We start from the raw sequence: 18,851 nt of genomic DNA on the forward strand, positions 1-18,851 counted from the left end.
GGTTCTGGGAGCTGAGGAAAAAACATGAAAGGCTTTCAGTCTGCAATCTTAACTTATTTCTTTCCTATCACTACTTACTGTCTATTCTAGTTCCTTTTTTTTAACCAGAAGTGCTTCGGAGCCTTGCTGATCTCACCCAACCACTGCATAATTAGCACACTGCTAGCAAGCCTATGTAATATCTGTTGGTAAAACAGGATCATCATTACTTACAGAATCAATTCTGAATACCATGAGGAAATGTTGTATATAAAGTCTGTACAGGAAAAAGTGCCTTACTGATATTCGTGTGTGCCAAAATGCCAAATTTGGTCTTGAAGTTATTTTTTTGCAAAAAAATACAGAATTTCATGTGATTTTCAAATGAAAGATTGTATTAACCACCACTTTTGAGATTCACTAAGCTCTCATTCTAACACAGCATTCAAATTTGACCTGGGACTAGTTACTATTTCTCAGCCCAACTGGCAGTTATTGTGAAGACAAGGATTGGGGGGGGGGGGTTTGTACATGTCCCGATCTGGGATCTAAGGTTGGGTTAAACATATGACAAATTTAAAAACCCAAAGACTCAGTTCTAAAAATATTGTGATCTTTTATGCTGAGAAAGGGGCAGACAGCAAGTTCACTAAAAGCAGCTTGCTCAGTATGTATATCGACACATTGTGGGAAAACTTGCTGTCACCAAGTTCTGCTTTTGTTTTGGACATGCGGCTTGATTTTTCCATTCTCTAAATGGACAGAGGAAACCATGCAAGAGTTGCCGTTTCAGTTATCCTTTCAGGTCTCTTTGCACAGTGTAGGTACTGGAAGCTGTACAAAGTACATTTTAGAACCTTTCAAGATTTGGACTATCCTGTACCAGTAAATAAACGTGGGCCTGCAACAGAACAACAGGGAGAAACTACAGTGCTATACATTCACTATAACTTGGCTAAAACCCAAGCTGCCAAAACTTTCTCGGACACCATACAGTTTATTAAGGAGATGAACAGACTTTCTTGGTTTCGTGTTCAGTCTGACTTCCTTTAATAAAAACAAGAACTGTGGAAGCAGGAGATAGTCAATTTTCCTCTTCCTCTGTACCTCCTCCCCAAAAGATAGCACAGACAGAATAAGTTGCCAAACAGCCTCACCTTTCTCTATATGCTATTTTCAGAGTGTTTCTTGCCAATTTTCAAACAGCAACACAAAACCAACCCCATAGATATTTCAGGAATATAAATCATACCTGTTAAGATGGTATATTGGGCGTGCGCATATACACACAACTCTGTACTTGGGATTCAGCAAGCTACGTATTGCTTGAAACCCCATTGGAAAAAGATTCCACAGACACAAGTTCTTTAAACCCACTTTTATCTCAAATAACAAGTTTAGAAGCATTAGCGTGCTATTTGGGTCACCCTCCCTCAAGATCTCAGACATCTAAAATACTGCAGACACTCAACATAAGTTGATCTCACAGATAAGCTGAGAGCAGGTTTTGAGCCAAAAATAATGGAATTTGCTATGAACCCCAGATAAGTTGGGGTGACTGGGATAGAACTTAGGGGGTGTCTAACTATAGTTTTATCTGATTTTTATCTGAAAAATAACCTACCAGTAATTGTAATCAAAAAACTATATAGTCTCTAACATTAATATAGTAAAAGATCCTAAGATACATATTTATTCATTAACTTTCAAATTCTGATCTTCACAACCTTTCTGTAAACACTATCAAAGTGCACTGTAATCAACATTCCAGTACAGCCTTTAATCAAATCCTTCTTTAAGGTGCCTGGTGTGTGAAGCCAGAGACTCTACATATAAACATACAACTTATAGCTTGTAACTGGGAGTGTGCAATTCAATTCGCAGCAGAGAGACAAGCAAAGAATCAGCATGAGCAAGTGCAGCTACACATAGCTGCAGCCCTATTTACTCAGAAGTAGACCCATTGCTTTCCATGGGTATTACTAAATAAAGGTACACTGAATTATAGCCTTGGACTTTGTTTCAGAAGGAAATGAGGATTACATCCTGATGTTTAAAAAAAAAAAATCAGACTTCTGCCAAACATTTGCAAAATGGAAGGAGGCTGCACAAGGGTTAACTATAAGAAAATTAGGCTTGCTTGATTTAAATGGAAGTCTTGCTTTTTTCTCAGGAGGAAAACAAAAGGTTAACTTTGGCTGCAGCTTTGCCCTGAAGGGGTTGCTCTGGAGATTAACAGCTCTCAAAATCTCTGCATTGTCCTCTTGCATTTCCTAGTGCTGTGGCTTGCTTGCTTGCTTCTCCTGGTGTGAATTCTTGAACAGCACTGACCCCTGAATGACCTCTCAGATTATCATCTAAGGCGATGGTCTAAGCTTGATTTATTGGCAGAAATTTCTTGCCTTATAGGCAAGGATCTATGGTAATCCCCTCAAAATCCACAGCCAGTCAGAACTCTTGAGTGATTTTAATGTAATTAGCTTTAATGATGCAACAAATACCATTTAAGGCAATATTTTCTCTGAAAGCCCAACAATATCTTAATTACAAGTCTTATTGCTGACATCATACAAGGATTAGCATACTTTACAGATCTAAACAAATCTCTATAGAATCTCTGTATTTTGCTTTTTATATACTTGTATTATTCTCTTATACAAGGCTTCCATAATTTCAGCATCTTGTACTCCCAATGTTTGCTCATTGGTTAATGTGGTTCATTGGAAAAAAGCTGTGTATTTTAAAATGCAGCCTAAATAATGTTTCAAAATTAAGGCTAATTGGCAATCAAGCATTAAATGTTTGTTCAACCTACCTGCATTTACCATTCTCCCTCTCTGCAGAAAGCAGAAGCTAATTTATGGGTTCACAACAATGTGTTCACTTTTGGGGGGTCTACAGATCGAAAAACTGATTGTTGGAGAAATACGGCATACTCACACCTACCATTGGGTGTTTTCACATAGTGGGATGTGGCAACTATGCTACAACTGCAGGAATGAATTCTCCCACCATGTGCATCAATATTAAAGACAGTTATATAATATTACAATAGAACCATGTTCACTTCAGTATACTTCCCAGGTTTACCGGGTGAAACTAAAGGCCAAACAGAACAATACCACATGAATGGGACCTCTATATTTGATTTTTCAAACATTAATAGCAGGTGTGTAGAGTTCTAATCTGACAAGCTGAAACTAAATCTGAGGGCTAATAAGCTGAAACTAAATACAGATACAAGATGTCTTCTTGATTCAGTAATCCACAATGTGGGTACTGGACTACTGCCCTGCCCTGAATGGGTTTGCACTTTCCCTGAAAGAGCAGGTCTGCAGCTTGAGGTTTCTCCTGGATTCACTGCTGTTCCTGGATGCCCAAGTATCAGCAATGGGCAAGGCTGCCTTTGCCCAGCTTTGGCTGGTGCACCAACTGTCTCAATCAGATATGTCCAGAGTTGGTGGTCCATGCCTTGGCGACATTGAGGTTAGACTACTGTAATGCACTCTACAAGGGGGTGACCTTGAAGATGGTTCAGAAGTTGCAATTAGTGCTGAATAGGTGGCTCATGTGGTTGCTGGAGCTCGACGGTTTGACACTGTCAGATTGCTGCTTTGGCAGCTGCACGGGTTGCCAGTTTGGTTCCAGGCCCTATTCAAGGTGCTGGTTTTTACTTTTAAAGCCCATTATGGCTTGGGGATCAGCATAGTTGAGACCCCACCTCCACCCATATAATCTGATTCATCCTCTTCAGACATCTGGGAGGACGCTTCTGGATGTGCCACCATTGAGCGTTGTTAGGGGCATGATAGTCAGAAATAGGGCCTTCTAGGTAGTGGTACTTGTCCTATGGAATTCCCTTGTTTGGGTTGAGAACTGCTCCTTCTTTGAAAGTCTTGCAGTGAGGCCTGACGACCTTCCTCTTTCAGGATGCTTCTGAACCCAACAGAGTATCTTTAGGGGTATATCTGCTAGTTGTGAATTGGTGCCAATAGTTTTTTCTTCAATTATTTAATATTTTAAGACCAATGGTTTTTATAGTTGCTGCTTGCCACTGGTTGGCTTTCAATATTTTGTGCATGCGTGAGAGAGAGAAATTCATTTTATAGTTAATATATGCTGTTTAGTGCTTTTGCAAACTGCCTTGGGTGTTCGAGGATAAAGGTGGGATAGAAATTAAATGAATGAATAATAATCTGGATCAGGACTCCAAGTTTCCAAGTAACTTTTAACCCTACATACTAGTACAATCCTGATCCAGGTTGGGGACCCCTGTGATTGTTATTAGGCAAGAAAAAAGTTCCCATTGCCAAGTACCAGCTACAGGGTGGTGGTGATGATGGAACACATGGCAGAGGTGATGTATTTAACATCCCCTTACCCCACACTACAATCCCATTCCAAATCAGCATCCTGCACAGCTGCTGTTTACAATTGAAAACTATATCAAGCTTACATATCCCAAACATGCAATAGGGTATCCTTTAGTCTGTGCTAATTTGCTACTAAAATGAACCGGAGAGTGATGCATGATTACCTGGCGAAGGTATAATTTAAGGACATTGCTGATATCATGTGCGTAGAGTTCAGATAATTCCACCAAGTCTTTTCCATTTTCAAATGCTTGACAAAGCTTTTCAACTCTTGATTTGGCTCCATTCACACGATATATACCCTTAAACGCAATGAAAAATCATCAGCAATTGCAAAGCCAAAATGTCACTTGCAAATTATTTCAGTTAGGTGGTATGAATCTCACTATAGTAATCTTTTACCTTTACATTTAGGGCTCTGCTTTCAATTTCAGAGGTACACTTTTTGATGATGAAGGGGATGCCATCAGGGGAATTTCTAGCAGCTTGATTAAATTCCACTCCAAACAGATGAAGTCTTCCATGAAGCTTTTTGTGCCCGCACTGAATAGCTAAAGTCTCCAAGCACTTCTTGTGACAAGCAAGTGAACACTAGAAAAAGTATAACAAGAACAAGAGGACATTCAAAGGTAATTCCTAAAAGGGAACAGGGACATACCATCTCTACTGCTCACACAGCCATATCACCTTGCCTTAAAACCGACTTCAGGTATTACTGTGGGGCCCTTGGTATCCACGAGAGCCAGGACTCCTCTGCAGATGCCAATTTCTGTTGATAATAAAATCTGTGATAGGCCCTCAAAGACCTCCCAGACACAATCAGAAGTACCTTCCAGTGACATCTGGGAGGTATGCTGTGGGAAGGCTGTGTGCAGCCACCATGCGTAGCTTCCCTGTGCCTTAGAATACCTCCTGGATGCAACTGAAGATGCTTCTGGTCATGCCTGGGACCTTGAGGCCTCAGAGTCAAATGAAGGGGCACAATGTAATGCTAGGTGTAATGCTATTGCATAGGCAGAATATTCACAAAGTTGCTATGCAGAGAAAGTTCTCTTGGTACCAGAGATCATTGTGGTTCATCCACTAATGGAAGTCACTGAGTACTTCCTCTTGCACATGCTTGTTACACTCTGTCTTGCTTATGCTCATAGCACTGCATCTTCCACAAGCTGAGAAGTCCTTCTGCTAGCAGTTGTGCAACACTGTGAAACACCACCGCTACTAAAACTCTCTCTATGAGTGTCACTGTGGATGCCACCCAAAGTTCAGAAAGAGTAGATTGTTGTCCTAATGTGTTGGAGGCCTTAGGTCACTTCCGGTTTTCTGGGAAACCAAAAGTAACATTGTAAGGTTTCAGAACACCCTCTGGATGAGATTGGATCACAGCTCCAGTCGCGTTCAGAAGGGCATGGGGGCAGCATACCTTCCAGCTACCCCGCTGTGCAAAGATCAAGTGGAGGAAACGTATGACACAAGTTCATCCAATTTATAAATCTCATTTAGGTATATGTTTCATACATTGTGACTCTTCATATCTAGAAATAAAATCTGGAACATACAAAACATGCAACTTACAATTGCACTGCAGTCCCTACCTTAGCTAGCTGTTTTGTTACATTATAATCCCAACCTTCTGTCAAGAAGCTCAGGTTAGTACACTTAGTTCTTCCCTGCCCATGTTATCCTCACAGCACACACTACGGTAGGTTAATCTGAAAGCTAGTGAATACAACCAAGTTCATTCAATATAGTTTGCAATTGAGTGGGTACTGAAATTTGCATTTCCCTGGGCTGCCCAGAACATTATCCGCTATAATGGATTTCCACTAGCCCCTCTAGAGCACCTTACACTGTAAGAAATGCTGGAGAAAAATGAGAGGAAGGCATACTAATTTTCACAAGATCTGACTTAACTAAAAGGGCCTCCCACAAACCTTTATATGGAAATTAAAAAAAAATACTTTATTTCCTACCTCCTCACATTCTGCTCCATGGAATACCACCAGACTATCACATTCTCTGCACTTAGATGGAGCCCTTAGCTTCCGCAGTTTGTGGGTTTGTGCTGCCTTAGACAGAAGTGTGTTTCGAAAAGGTCCAGGCGAACTAGCGATTTCAGTTGCAAGATCATTTAAACCTTGGAAAACAATGTTACACTATTAGTTTTCACAGACAATAAAAATGTCGTAACAGAAGTATAAGCTTTAAGTAGGTTTTTCGTCATGAGCTGAAAAATTTAATAGTAGGGCAGGTCCAGCCACGAGACTGACTGAATGTCAGCTTGGGGACAGGGGCAAACTGAAAGTGTATCCTGTACCCCAAGTCTGCCCACCACCCCCTCTAGCCTGTGCCCCATCAAGCTGTTGCAACCAGCTATCCATTCCTCTTCTTGCTTGTTGAGAACAAGCGGGAAGGTAACTGGGGCAGTAACAGCCCACCTCTTTCTCCAGCATTGCTACAGCAACCAAAGAGTGCATCTATGAAGCAGCAACACAGCAATCCTATTTTGATCACTCACTTTAACAAACAAAAAGGATTGCTCAGCTCTATCTCCTTCTTACCCACCTAGCAAGAAGGGGAAAGGCCCCCATTCCTTATCATTCTAATCTTCAAGAATATCACCACCTCTTCCTAATCATGTTGAAACCAAAAGGATCAGTGAGCATGCTGGGAGCGCTGCCTTACCCACCTGGCTACTTCTTTAAGTACCTGGGCAGACAAAAAAGAAGGTGGGAGCAACAACAGCTGTAGTGGTGGGCAGAAGTTGCCTCTGAAAACTGGAAGTAGCTTCCAAAGGTTCTGCAAGCCATTCTGAGGCCTAACAAGGCCAACAGAGTGGGTCACCCACCTGGAGCAACTCAGGAGAGGCCTCTGGAAGCTCCAGGTAAGCAATTGCAGGGAAACTCCAGAGACACCCATATGGACCCTCTGTATCCAAGGATGGTTAAATACGCGGTTTCTCATAGAATTGGGAGTAGAAGAACTTCATGTTTGAAAGCTGCCTGCATATATAAAACTAGCAAGTCAAAAAATGGATAGCCCTTTTCCCTGACTACCTTTAGACTAGTAAAAGAATGCATATGGGTTATTTTGAAAAGACTGAGCACTTAACCATACAATCCCTCTAAATTTAGCCCCAGGGAGACTATGATAGTCCTGCACTGTTAAAACATTTTAATGGAGCTATAAAATGTACATGTACACACACACTTCAAGGTACATCTTGTGAGTCTCTACTCACATGTTCTGCAATAAGGCCTAGATGTTAAAACACAAACTTGAGCAAGCATGCAAAAGATTGTAGTCTTACAAAGGACTGGGGAACAATTGTTTCATTCAACAGTTCTTTGAAATGGCTCATCGTTTTCTACTTCTGCTTTTGAAAACATTAGGTTTAAGCAAGTCATGCATTTTTACATGCGCAGGCATACTGTGAGCTTTTAAGTCTCCTGCCAACATGTCACCTGAGCCAGAAGAGAAGCTGTTTACTTATTCTATTTCACACTGCTAGAAATCAGGTACTTAGCAGATACATTAGCATTATGGCTGAACAGTTAAGCCTTTTTTCCTAAATTGCAGATGAGTTCCAGACTTTGTTGTAGTGTAAACTTGCTTAACCATAATCATCTTCTCTGATCCAACAAGGCAAACATTCTAGTTCTCTCCTGCCCTCTTGTCCCTTCTGACAAAAGAGCTCTCAAATATAAGATAACTTTGTGAAGCTTGCTTATGTCAATGAATGAATTCAGCTTAGAACTCTGTAGTACATTACCACAGTCTGAAGGAGAAGGTGGTTCTCTCTCATCGAGATCATCTGCAGATGACATGGTACCAGTAGACGGGGTTCGGGGAAGCCTTCTTTTAAAGTCTCCTAGGAAAGAGACAGAACAGACTTTTAAAAAGTCTGCTTAGTCACTTCCTCTCAATACAAGATTCTTCCAACACCCTCTGTCCACTCCCAAGATACATTTTAACAACATCTGAAGATTAATGTCTATAGTTTATCTATACCTGGACTTGCAGATGGCGAGTCTACAGATCTTGACTCACTGCTTCCTCCTGCACTTTCAGAATCACTGCACATTCCTCCACTTTGGTTACCAACCGACCAGGATCTGAATGGTGGTGGCCCTCGCACAGCTTTAAAAAAAAATTGTGATTAAACTACTGCGGCATCTTTAGTTGCAAAGCAGTGATCCCTAAACTTCTATGCAAACTTTCAGAGTTAAAACTGGAGGCCCCTTTCCTTAATGAGTTTATTTTTAAAATGTATGAAAGTAAGCATTACACATCTTTCTGTGTTTGTATGAGCCCTACTCCTAGGTATCTATTTTCTGAAGGCAGAGAATTCTAATGCATCACCAGCCCACTGAATACTATTAAGTGCAGATGCACAGCACAATTAATCTCTCCAAATGGAGGCTGACAGGAAAAAGGTAAGGCCAGAACAGTGAACACTTTCTTTTGACATAAGGCATGCTACTATCACACAATTTGGGAATTATAGAACTGCCACCGTCTCCACCCCCTCCCAGGCCCAATCCTCCCCTATTCAGCCCACCCCCTGCCTCTCCCCCTGTCCTGTGAAGTCTGAGTGCTGGAGGTGCACCAGCTAACCACCCATGTTGCACTGAGGCCTAGCGCCAACTGGTGCTAGCCCGGAGTCGGTGGCCCCTCCTCCCTGGGTGCCGCAGATGTGCCTTATGGCATGCTTGCAACACCCAGTGCTGGTGCTGAAGCTTAGTGCTGGCATTGGGGCCTCTTAGGATTGGGCCCCAAGTCACAGAAACTAAATATATATAAAAATGGTCATGAAAAAATGTAAAAATGTTAAACTCAATGAGCTCAAATGGGTTAAACATAGCTAATCTATTAGCTGAAACCTAATCTATTCCTGAAACCTAAGTATTTCAGGAATTTTCCACATCTGCTGCTTGACTTGTGCCTCATCTGCTGGCATTGAAACAAAATTGCTCAACTTCTAATCACACTATTATCTGGTCTGCTGAAATAGCTATAAATGTTAAAGTTGAAAACTCAAATACCAACAGTCTCAGTCAAATTATCCAACAGTAGTTTTAAATTATGATCCCTTTATTATGATCTATTTGTGTATCGGCAATAGAATACCATAGCAACCTGCTAAAAATGACTACATAATCCTGCAGAAATAGAAACCTATTGAAATATTACCCGAGACATCTGTGCTGCTAGAAGATCTTTTTTCTCCAATCTTTTGAGAGTGGCAACAGGTTGGGCTCCCAAGGTTATCAAGTGATTGAGTGGGGAAATCTCCTGAACACTGGGATAAATTTCCTTGTGATGCATGGACATTGTTTAACCGTTTGCTGAAAACCCTGGGGAAGGGAAAACACAATTTTTTTTTTAAATATGAACTGACAATGTTTTCAGTTAAAAATAAGCCTTGAAGGGGTGCAAGTATGCTTAGTTGTAAGTCCCAGTGAACTAAGTGAGACATTCTAAGCCAACCGTTTAGGATCAATTTCATGTTTTAAGACAAAAGCCAAGATTAAAGACAGTCTGCAGTGAAAGACAGATTCTGAATTAAGTTTTTGCATTTCAGTTGTCTAGTGCGATTTCAAATGCTGTCTTCTTCCATCTTAACATTAAAAAATATCACCCTGAAGACAAAAAGAACTTGCTAGTCATGTTTAATAGCAGGACGTCTATGTTTAATCACCACTTCTGTATCCAATAGAACAATGTATATATATTTCCCTAAGGAGTGATTGCAACAACATGGCCTTATCTTAAGAATACTTCCTTATCAGAAGAGCTCCTGCATTGCAATGAGTATCTAGGCATATAGCGGTGGGCAACAAGTACAATTACTGACTGGATTCTCAACTAGAGTGGTAGCTGAAAACTGGTAGAAGCACACATATACACAACATTTTTTTGGCCAAAAAGGAAAAATTCTAAACTCTACATGCTCCTTATTTAAAGACTCACCTGCCTTTAGGCTACATTTCCATTCATTTTCTCACCATTTAGAGACTGAACAATGCCTGACTTATTAAAATGACAGGCTGCTTTTTACTTTTATTTTCTCTGTACATTCCTTTAGCAATTTGCTCACATTTACTGCCAAATAAGCAAAGATAGGATCTGAGCTCTCACCCTCCGGTCTGGGAGCCTTGAGTTTCAAATGAGCCTGATTCAATGGGGTCATCATCTTTTGGCAAATTCTTCACAAACTCAGAGAATTTCTGTCCCGGGTCATACAGCTTGGCACTCTCACAGAGGGATTGAAAGTTAACTGGAAGAGACACAACTTGGGCATGCTGCATCTGGAACAGGTTAACTGTTGCCTGTGTGGAAAAGATACAAAAAGTATTTCAAGAAACACAACAATCAATATATGTTTTAATACTTCACTTTCTTCCTCTTTAACACCTGCAGAAAATAGTTCACAACTGATCTTCCCAGGTAACAAAAATCAGCACAATTATAAGCATGTTTTCTTTGGAGGAAGTTCTATCAGCTTCAACAGGACTTAATCCCAGCTAAGTGCATATAGCAGTGGTTCTCAAACTCTCTGGGAGTGCCTGAGAGCCACTAAGTTCTTGCGTGGGCGGGAGGGGGGAGGCAGCAGGGGTGGGGGAAGGCAGCAGCGCAATCCCCAGGATCACGCCGCTCAGCAGGGCAATCGCTCCGCATCTACTTTCACTGCTTCAGGGAGCTCTGCTGCAGGTTGCGCCGGGCTCCCTGCACCCCCGGGAGGCTGCAGGGTACATGTACCCAAGCTCCTGCAGCCCCCCTGAGGATCGTGCTGCTGCCTCCTCCCTGCCCTCGACCCTTAAGGGAGCAGGGGGCAGGGCCCGCAGGCTGGGGCGTCGCGATGCCCCAGTTTGAAAAGCCCTGGCATATAGGATTGCAGTTGCTTTCTTCTGTAGTATTTAACTTTTTTATTACCTTCCCTAAGGATTCTTAGATTACACATACAGGTGCAACCTATTTATCCACAGATTTTTTATCTGCAGATTTGTCTCAACAAGAATGGGGTAGGGTACTGAATGTCACACACACCTTTGCCTCCTTTCCCCTGCGCTGGCGTCTCGCTCCAGGCAGCCCAAAACACTGCAAAAAGGCTCCGCCTCACCCAGGCAGGGAATAGCCCTGGAGCCCTAGAAGAGGTTCCCCTTGTAAAGGAACAATAACATTCCTGGAGCCCCTGAGCCAGCCGAGGCTGAAGAGGGGAAGGGGGGGCAAGAACCTCTGTAGCCAGAACACGTGCAGTGAGGTGGAGCGCTCTCTCTCTCACACACACGCCGTAGCAACAGAGGGAATTGCTTTAAAGAACCTACCGAGTGTTTGCCGAATTCCCCCCACCCCCAATGGTGCAGGCTATCACAAAGCCTTCCCACCAAGCAAAGCATGCTATTTACAGCCCAATCCTTTCCACACTTTCCTGGGAGTAAGCCCCATTGACTGGAATGGGGCTTACTTCTGAGTAGAAACACATAGGGCTGGACTCTTAAAAGATCAGCATCCCACCTGTGAAAGAAGCCGGGCAGCTGGCAACAGGGAGGGCTCAGGAGGGGGATTGCTTTAAAAAAACCCAGGGAGTGTTTGCCGAATTCTCTCCCCCCCCCCCTTGATGATGCAGGCTCTTGGGAAGCCTTGGAGAGACAGGTGACAGTGAGCAGAGAGCCGGACTACAAGTCTCAGAATGCTCCAGGGCAGAGGAGTTTCCATGATGGTGGTTGGGAGGGTTGCAGGAGCAGCAGCAGCTAAGAGAAGGAGGAGAACCTGCAGCACTGTTGGGAGGCTGCCTGGGACACAGAGGATTCCCAAGCAAGCTCACCATTCCACCTGTGAAATAAGCAGGACAGCTGGCAACAGGAGGGCTGAGTACGGAGGGGAGAGGAGGGAACTGAGAACAGCTGCCTTAGTTTCCTTCCAATCGGAAGTGTCCGGCTGCAACATATTTGTTCTGTGGACTCTAACCCTATGGACTTGGCACAACACGTTTTCTGTTAATCGCGCCGAGTCACGGAATGGAACTAACGCGGATAAATAGGCTCTACCTGTAATTACTTTTCAAACATTCTTGCCAGTACAGAAAATTTATGGACAAAGGAAAATTGCAAATTCTGAATGTCTGTGGAGGCATTATTTTGTAAACGTATTAGAGTAAGCATACCAACAAAACTGCAGAACACATTGGAAAATTCAATACCTCTGTTTTGAGAATCAGAAATTAAAATATTTTAAAAATGAACTACAATATTTGTAGCTGGCAAGCAATAGCCTGACTTAACAGGAATAAACCAGAAGGGCCTTCAATACTGGAAGAGGTAGGAACCTCAATTTTCTATATGTAGGGCTTTCATCCCACCAACTTCAAATTAGCCATTTACAGTATGTTATTACATAACCATGTGGAACACACTTTCCTCATTGCTAACAAGGAGGGATGCATTGCCCATCTTCCATTAAAAGTTTAGGAGATGGGGAAAGTTTTCATATTAGTTCACTGGCTCTCTCATATATTTGTGAAGAAATACTGCAAGTCACAATTTACAAGTATATTTTTCCTCATATTTTGCCGAATTACAAGAGATCTTCTGCAGCTTCAGTTAGCAATCTAGGGTTCAACACCAAGCTAATGTATAATTTGGAAAAAACTGTGATTACCCATACCTGATTTTAACCAATTTAATTCTTGATAAAGAAACTATACTTGAATTTGAAATTAGTCTAATAGTTTGGAATGTGTATATGCCTTATGCTCAATGTCTTTCATATCAACCACTAAGTGATAACAGAAGGTTTAAGAAGGTCACAACTGCAACTGCAGTGTTCACCACTTGTTAACTTTTCAGATTCTTAATTCATAAAAATGGCTTACTGCAGTGGTTCTCAAACTGTGGGTCATGACCGAATTTTTAGTGGGTCATGGGGAAGCTTGCAAGGCATTCTGGGCCACATTGTGCTTCAGAATGCCTTGTGGCTTCTGGGTAGCACTGGGACACAAGCTAATTTTGTCAGCCATATTGCGCCCCAGAATGCCAGGCAGACTTGCATTCTGGGGCACAATCCAGAAGCCACAAGGCATTCTGGGGTGCAACATGGCTGCTGTGGCCCAATGAAGCAGATTGCAGCAGTAAAAAGTCAGAGAACTGCTGGCTTACTAGCAAAGAACCTCTTCTCATTATTGTAAATACCAACCTACAGAGAGCAAAACCAGTTGGACACTACAAACTAAATGTGCATTAAAATATTATCTGAATTTGTTTTAAGATTCTTGACACTCAAAGCTTTATGTAAAAAGTGCTAACGTTTTCCCTCAAATTAGAGAAGAGCAGCAAGTTATTACGACATATTACCATTCTTCTTAATGAAGTGCTATTTTAAGCACTCCACTTAGTTGGTCAAAACAACTTATACATTGAATAAAATAATTTAATATTTGGCTCTGTTCACCAATTCATAATGTAAAGATCCATCAACCAGCCATGGTTCCGCACCCTCCCCTTTTGTGCATGGTTTCCCTCTCAGTTTCCTGCTTAGCCCTATCCATAGTTTATCATATTCATTCAAACAATAGTTAGCACTAAGGTGAGAAATGGAAGCTATGAGCCAAGCGGCTAGCAGGGAGAGAAAATGCAAGTCTGTGGCTTGCTCATGATCCTCTGTGGTCTGTGGGATCATCACTTTTTAAAATTCAGTTCACTAGTCATTTTGGTAGCAAGTCTTCACAGAGGGATATAATCATCTCCAGAGTTCTACAGTACCCAGTGTTAATACACTGAAATTTTCCATTAATCTAGGAGACAATAAAGAACATAGTCTTACAGCTTTAAGTGTAAGGTCACATTGATAAACAAGTTCCCGCAGCTGTGTTAAGATATCACTTTTGAAGTTTTCCAACTCATTTCGTTTTTCTTCAACTTCAGCCATACTAGCTTTGAAATGCTCATTAGCTTCTTCAGCCTACAAGAAAGCAAATATGTAGTAGACAAGTGAAGAATTTTCTATAACATAGTCCAAAGAAATCTACCTCAAATATCTTGACAAAAGGGCTGCTTAGTTTTGTTGTTATTGTTCAATGTATGTGCAACAAGTTCTTTACATCACATCTTTGCAGGAGCTAAAGAAAGTACCTCTCTATGTTGACATTTCCAAAGAGAAGTCCTTACCTTTTGGAGAGCTTCTTCTTCCAGCTTTCGTTTTTTCTCCAGTTTGCTTGCATCTTTAATAATACCCCCATTACAGGTCAAATATTCCTCCTCAGCACGAGCAGTTGACGACTTTGCCTTTTCATATTCATCTTGCCGTTGAATATACAATAGCTTTGTTTTTCTTACCATAGATTCCAGTTCTTGCTGTTCATTATATTAAAAACACATGTTATTAATATTGCTTATCAGTTTCCAAATTTTAGCAAATAAGTTTACTGGAATACATGCTATATTTCTCTAGCTCCAACCACCCTTTAAAAAATGTATGAGAGGCATTGATAAGATATACAGGAATGAGAGTACACAAAGTGTAGGGGGGCATGGTTTTTACACCATGAAGGGAAAAGGATAAGCAGAGGATATGTTACAAAAAATGGTGCTAATCATGTTTAACATCACAGAATGCTCATAAATAGGCAACATTAAATGGCAGTTTAGAATTTCTGCTCACTAGACACAATGAGTAATAGGCACAGATACCAACCATTTTCTTTTGTTCTCTCTGCCAAAGCTCCTTGATCTCCTTCCTTTGTTTATCCAATTCGTTTTTTCTTCCAAGGAGTGGCTACATAAGAGAAATCAGAAGCAGAAGCATAAGGAAGTGTCAGCGGCTAAAAATATATGCCTGTGAGCGATACACCTAGAAACAGTTCTTTTAAGAAAATAAAAATTACCTGAACAAGCTTATTAGTTTGGAGACCTGCTGCTGTTTGCTGCCAAAGCTGACTATTTGCTACGTCATTCTGGAATGCATTTATGAATATTGATTGGAACGGCATGTAATCCTACAGTTCAAAACATGGAAAGTAACATTTTAAGATTAGCACAGTGTCCATCTAGTTCCAAAACTACCTCTCAGATTTAAGTGGGAAAGTTCTTTAAACAGATCAATAAAGCTAAACTGTAATGTTGCATAATACCTGCAAATGAACTTTATGTCTATTAATAAAACATGATTAGGAAAAGAATTATGGAAGTTATTTGTTATTTAACACATGGAATAGTGCAGAAAAACTTAGCATTTTTAAGCTATTCTGCTTGCCTTGCTCAGAAGAATAGGGTGTTAAGTTTTTGTTTTTAAAACTAAACGTATACAAAGATTGTGTCTATTACTTCAATCCCTCCTATCAAATTTCTGTTCGAATAGGAAATAGAAATAACTACCAACTAGATTCAGCACATATTACTACCAGTATTTGAGACTGGTGGCAGCAGAACATGACTGAATAGATTTCCAACATCACCAAAAATAATGTTTGTGGATAGCAATTTTTTTGCATTTCTTTTAAGAACTGAACACTCACCTGGGGACCAATAATAGTCTTGGTTGTTTCAGCTATTTTGGCCAGATTTTTAGCACACTCCATTTCTGTAGGGAAGGAAAAAACATTTTCAGATCGTACATGCAAATGGCTAAGAGCAAACGCAAACCTCTCTAATCTTCATTTAATAAGATATAGACACTATTTCACTACTATATTTCAGTCTCAGAAAACAAAATATCGTTCCATTCATTTCACTGAAGGGCTACTAATTTAGAAATCACATTACTGACAGTCTGTAGCACAATTCTGATAACAGATTTAATTCCATCATGGCAAAGCTTATTAGGTGCCAGAAAGAGCCACTCACCCAAGTTCAGCTTTTTCTCTACCCATGCAACTATGTCCTTTGTATATTTTGACCACGCCTTAGCATAGGACAGAGCAGATTCAATTCCATTGTCATTTCTTAAGAGAACGCTATCTATTTCTTCAGCTCTTAGATGTCCTGAAAACAAAATGTCAAATGCAAAAAAGTGAATTTTAGACATGACCACACACAGCAACAGCAAAGCCAGTATCAGCCAACTGTGATGACTAAAGCTGTTCTTATCTCAGAGTCTCTTTAATGCTTGTTGACACTAAATATAAGTGACAGGGGTTTTAAAGCACAAATTAAAGGGTCACAGAATTATATCTTAATGCATCATATGGCCAGCGTAAAGTTTTCTTCAATAATGACTTTACAGAAGTCTGCTTAAATAACTAAAATTCATTTTAACACTCCACATTCTACACAACACATTGAAATTTCAATGAGATTTAACCTAATCCTAAACCCTCTGCTTTGAAATACCAGTGATTTTCCTCCTTCAGTATTAACATAAATGTGAAATTCCTGGCTTTTATACATTTCCATGCTAAAATGGTAAATAAGACTCAAAATACATACATAGGAAATGCTTACCTGCTCCTTGAATGTCATCCCTTTCATGCAGCAATCCCCCAGAATCCACATAAAGATTTTCAAAAGACTGCGGTGTAATGAAATACAGCCTGTTAGCATGAACTAAAGAAATCCATGACTAAAAATTTAAAATGTAAGCTATGCTTACACACACACACGCTTTATTTGTCTTGCTTTATTTGTCATACTGACACAGCAGAAGCACTCATGCCTAATAACTTCAATCCTCTTAAATCTACAATGGTTGAAGAGGCCAAGACAATTTAGATACCGGTGAAAACTTTACATGTGTCACACATTTTCAAGCAGCCTTTTAAAGCTTTGATGGAGCTGATTACTCAACAAAAGGAGGCAACTTTTCTCTAAAGAAAAAAGATGGCTAATTTATAAATAGACTCTCTGCAGAGTCAATGCATGACCCCAAACACCCTTTAGACTTTGCACAATACCCCAAAAGTTTCTATTCAACACCAACAGTAGAATACTCTGTTCAAGTAAAGTAGATGAAGTATAGAGATGCATCCATTTTCTACCATTTAGAAAAAAAGGTTGGATGCCAATCACAGTGAGGAAAAAGAGGTGGCCTCCAAAAAGACCTGAACCAAAAGCAGTTCATGAAGTTGTGAGATTCACTTGTGGCACTGGCTACTTAAACAGTACAGACAAACCCACATGGAGCTGAGCAGTGAGGGAGTGGCAAAGTCCATTAAGCATAAAAATATACTTTGAAAAGAGATTCAGAAAACAAAACAAGCTCTGGGAGTAAGGGCAGTTGCATTAATTATGATTAATATCGCATTACATGCCTATGTTATTTGCACAACCACAGGCTGAGCAGTCCAAAGTAATAAGTATATTATTCAGTGGAAATAACTTTATCTTCCCTGTGAGAAACACAATGCTTCTGAAATGCTTGCAAAATGTGAAATCCCCACAACAGAAGTCAGTCTTGAGGGAAAAGTATCTAGACTATGCAGAGCAAAAATGAAAAATTTTCAAAGCAAATTACACCAAAATAATTAAGTGGAAACACAAAACCTAGTATATACAATGCACCAATCATCTGTAAGTTAAGCATATTATGAATGCTTATCAACCATGCATACATTCAACCAATCAGAGGAGAATGACAGTTGGTAAAAAGATTTGTTTCTTCTAGTACAACAGGAAAGCTGCCTTTGGCTGAAGATGGAGTACAATTTCTTCAAAGAACTGAAGGTTATGTGAAGAAGACACTGTTGCTCATGGTGCGCACATTCACAGCCCACTGTAGTCTTTTGAAAACTCTGAAGTGCTTTAGAAAACAAAACTGCATTGCCCAAAGAGGGCTATGGGAAAAAAAATGAATGGGAAACCATACTCCTATACCATCTTCAACACTCTTACATACTATTGTGTGTTTCATTGCAACAGTGCCAACTACAACTGGAAAGACTCGGGTTCAAACCCATACCCATCTATGAAGCTCAAAGAATGACCTTGGGTTTCAAGGCCATTCTCATCCATGGGTTCACCAATCATGGATTTGACACAATACAGCTGCCTACCCTGTGCTGGAAGGGCCTCAGGGACCTCCTGGACCAAAGTGTTAATGACCCACCAAAAAGTGACAATGTCATACAGATCAACATCATAAAGCAACATCATAAGAAAGCTAATGTGTAAGATATATAAAGTATTTACACAGATAAGCATTATTACAGCAAGGCCTAGACCTAAGCCACTTTTCCACAGATGAAACTGATGTAGGTATATCATCTGTATCTTATAAAACCCCTGTGAAACACATTGTGCTGCATTCACTTCTGATCATTGTGAGGTCTGGGAGGGCAGGAGGTCTGGTCTAGAGCGTAGAGCCTCCGTTAACCCGAAGATAACAGAAGATCGCCAGTTCGAGGACATCCACAGCTCCCTGAATGGAGAGACCTTGAAGCAGCTGACAAGCCAAGCTGAGTGATTCCACCTGCTCTTGGTGTGTGCAAGAAGCGTTTTGGCTGCCCTCCATGTGAGAGATGGAGCTGCTTGTTAGCCTGTGTGGGAGAACTGGAGGCCAGAAGTGAGA

General features: G+C 40.7%; 1 protein-coding gene across 2 annotated transcripts in view; it reads right to left on the bottom strand.

Moving 5' to 3' along the window:
* ARHGAP29 (Rho GTPase activating protein 29) overlaps positions 1 to 18,851 on the bottom strand; it is a 68,855-nt gene that overhangs the window by 7,440 nt on the left and 42,564 nt on the right. For both annotated transcript variants that reach the window (XM_066623648.1, XM_066623649.1), the window contains exons 6-20: positions 16,790 to 16,856; positions 16,193 to 16,330; positions 15,865 to 15,929; positions 15,235 to 15,345; positions 15,045 to 15,125; positions 14,519 to 14,704; positions 14,175 to 14,312; positions 10,494 to 10,684; positions 9,546 to 9,709; positions 8,364 to 8,492; positions 8,125 to 8,223; positions 6,326 to 6,489; positions 4,755 to 4,943; positions 4,517 to 4,654; positions 1 to 11 (exon numbers count right to left, since the gene is read on the bottom strand). The exon at positions 1 to 11 is cut by the window's left edge and continues 222 nt beyond it. In XM_066623648.1, coding sequence (XP_066479745.1) covers positions 1 to 11; positions 4,517 to 4,654; positions 4,755 to 4,943; positions 6,326 to 6,489; positions 8,125 to 8,223; positions 8,364 to 8,492; positions 9,546 to 9,709; positions 10,494 to 10,684; positions 14,175 to 14,312; positions 14,519 to 14,704; positions 15,045 to 15,125; positions 15,235 to 15,345; positions 15,865 to 15,929; positions 16,193 to 16,330; positions 16,790 to 16,856 — 1,871 coding nt within the window. The remainder of the gene's footprint in view (positions 12 to 4,516; positions 4,655 to 4,754; positions 4,944 to 6,325; positions 6,490 to 8,124; positions 8,224 to 8,363; positions 8,493 to 9,545; positions 9,710 to 10,493; positions 10,685 to 14,174; positions 14,313 to 14,518; positions 14,705 to 15,044; positions 15,126 to 15,234; positions 15,346 to 15,864; positions 15,930 to 16,192; positions 16,331 to 16,789; positions 16,857 to 18,851) is intronic.

Source organism: Tiliqua scincoides, chromosome 4, assembly GCF_035046505.1.
Source record: "Tiliqua scincoides isolate rTilSci1 chromosome 4, rTilSci1.hap2, whole genome shotgun sequence".
NCBI lineage: Eukaryota > Metazoa > Chordata > Lepidosauria > Squamata > Scincidae > Tiliqua > Tiliqua scincoides.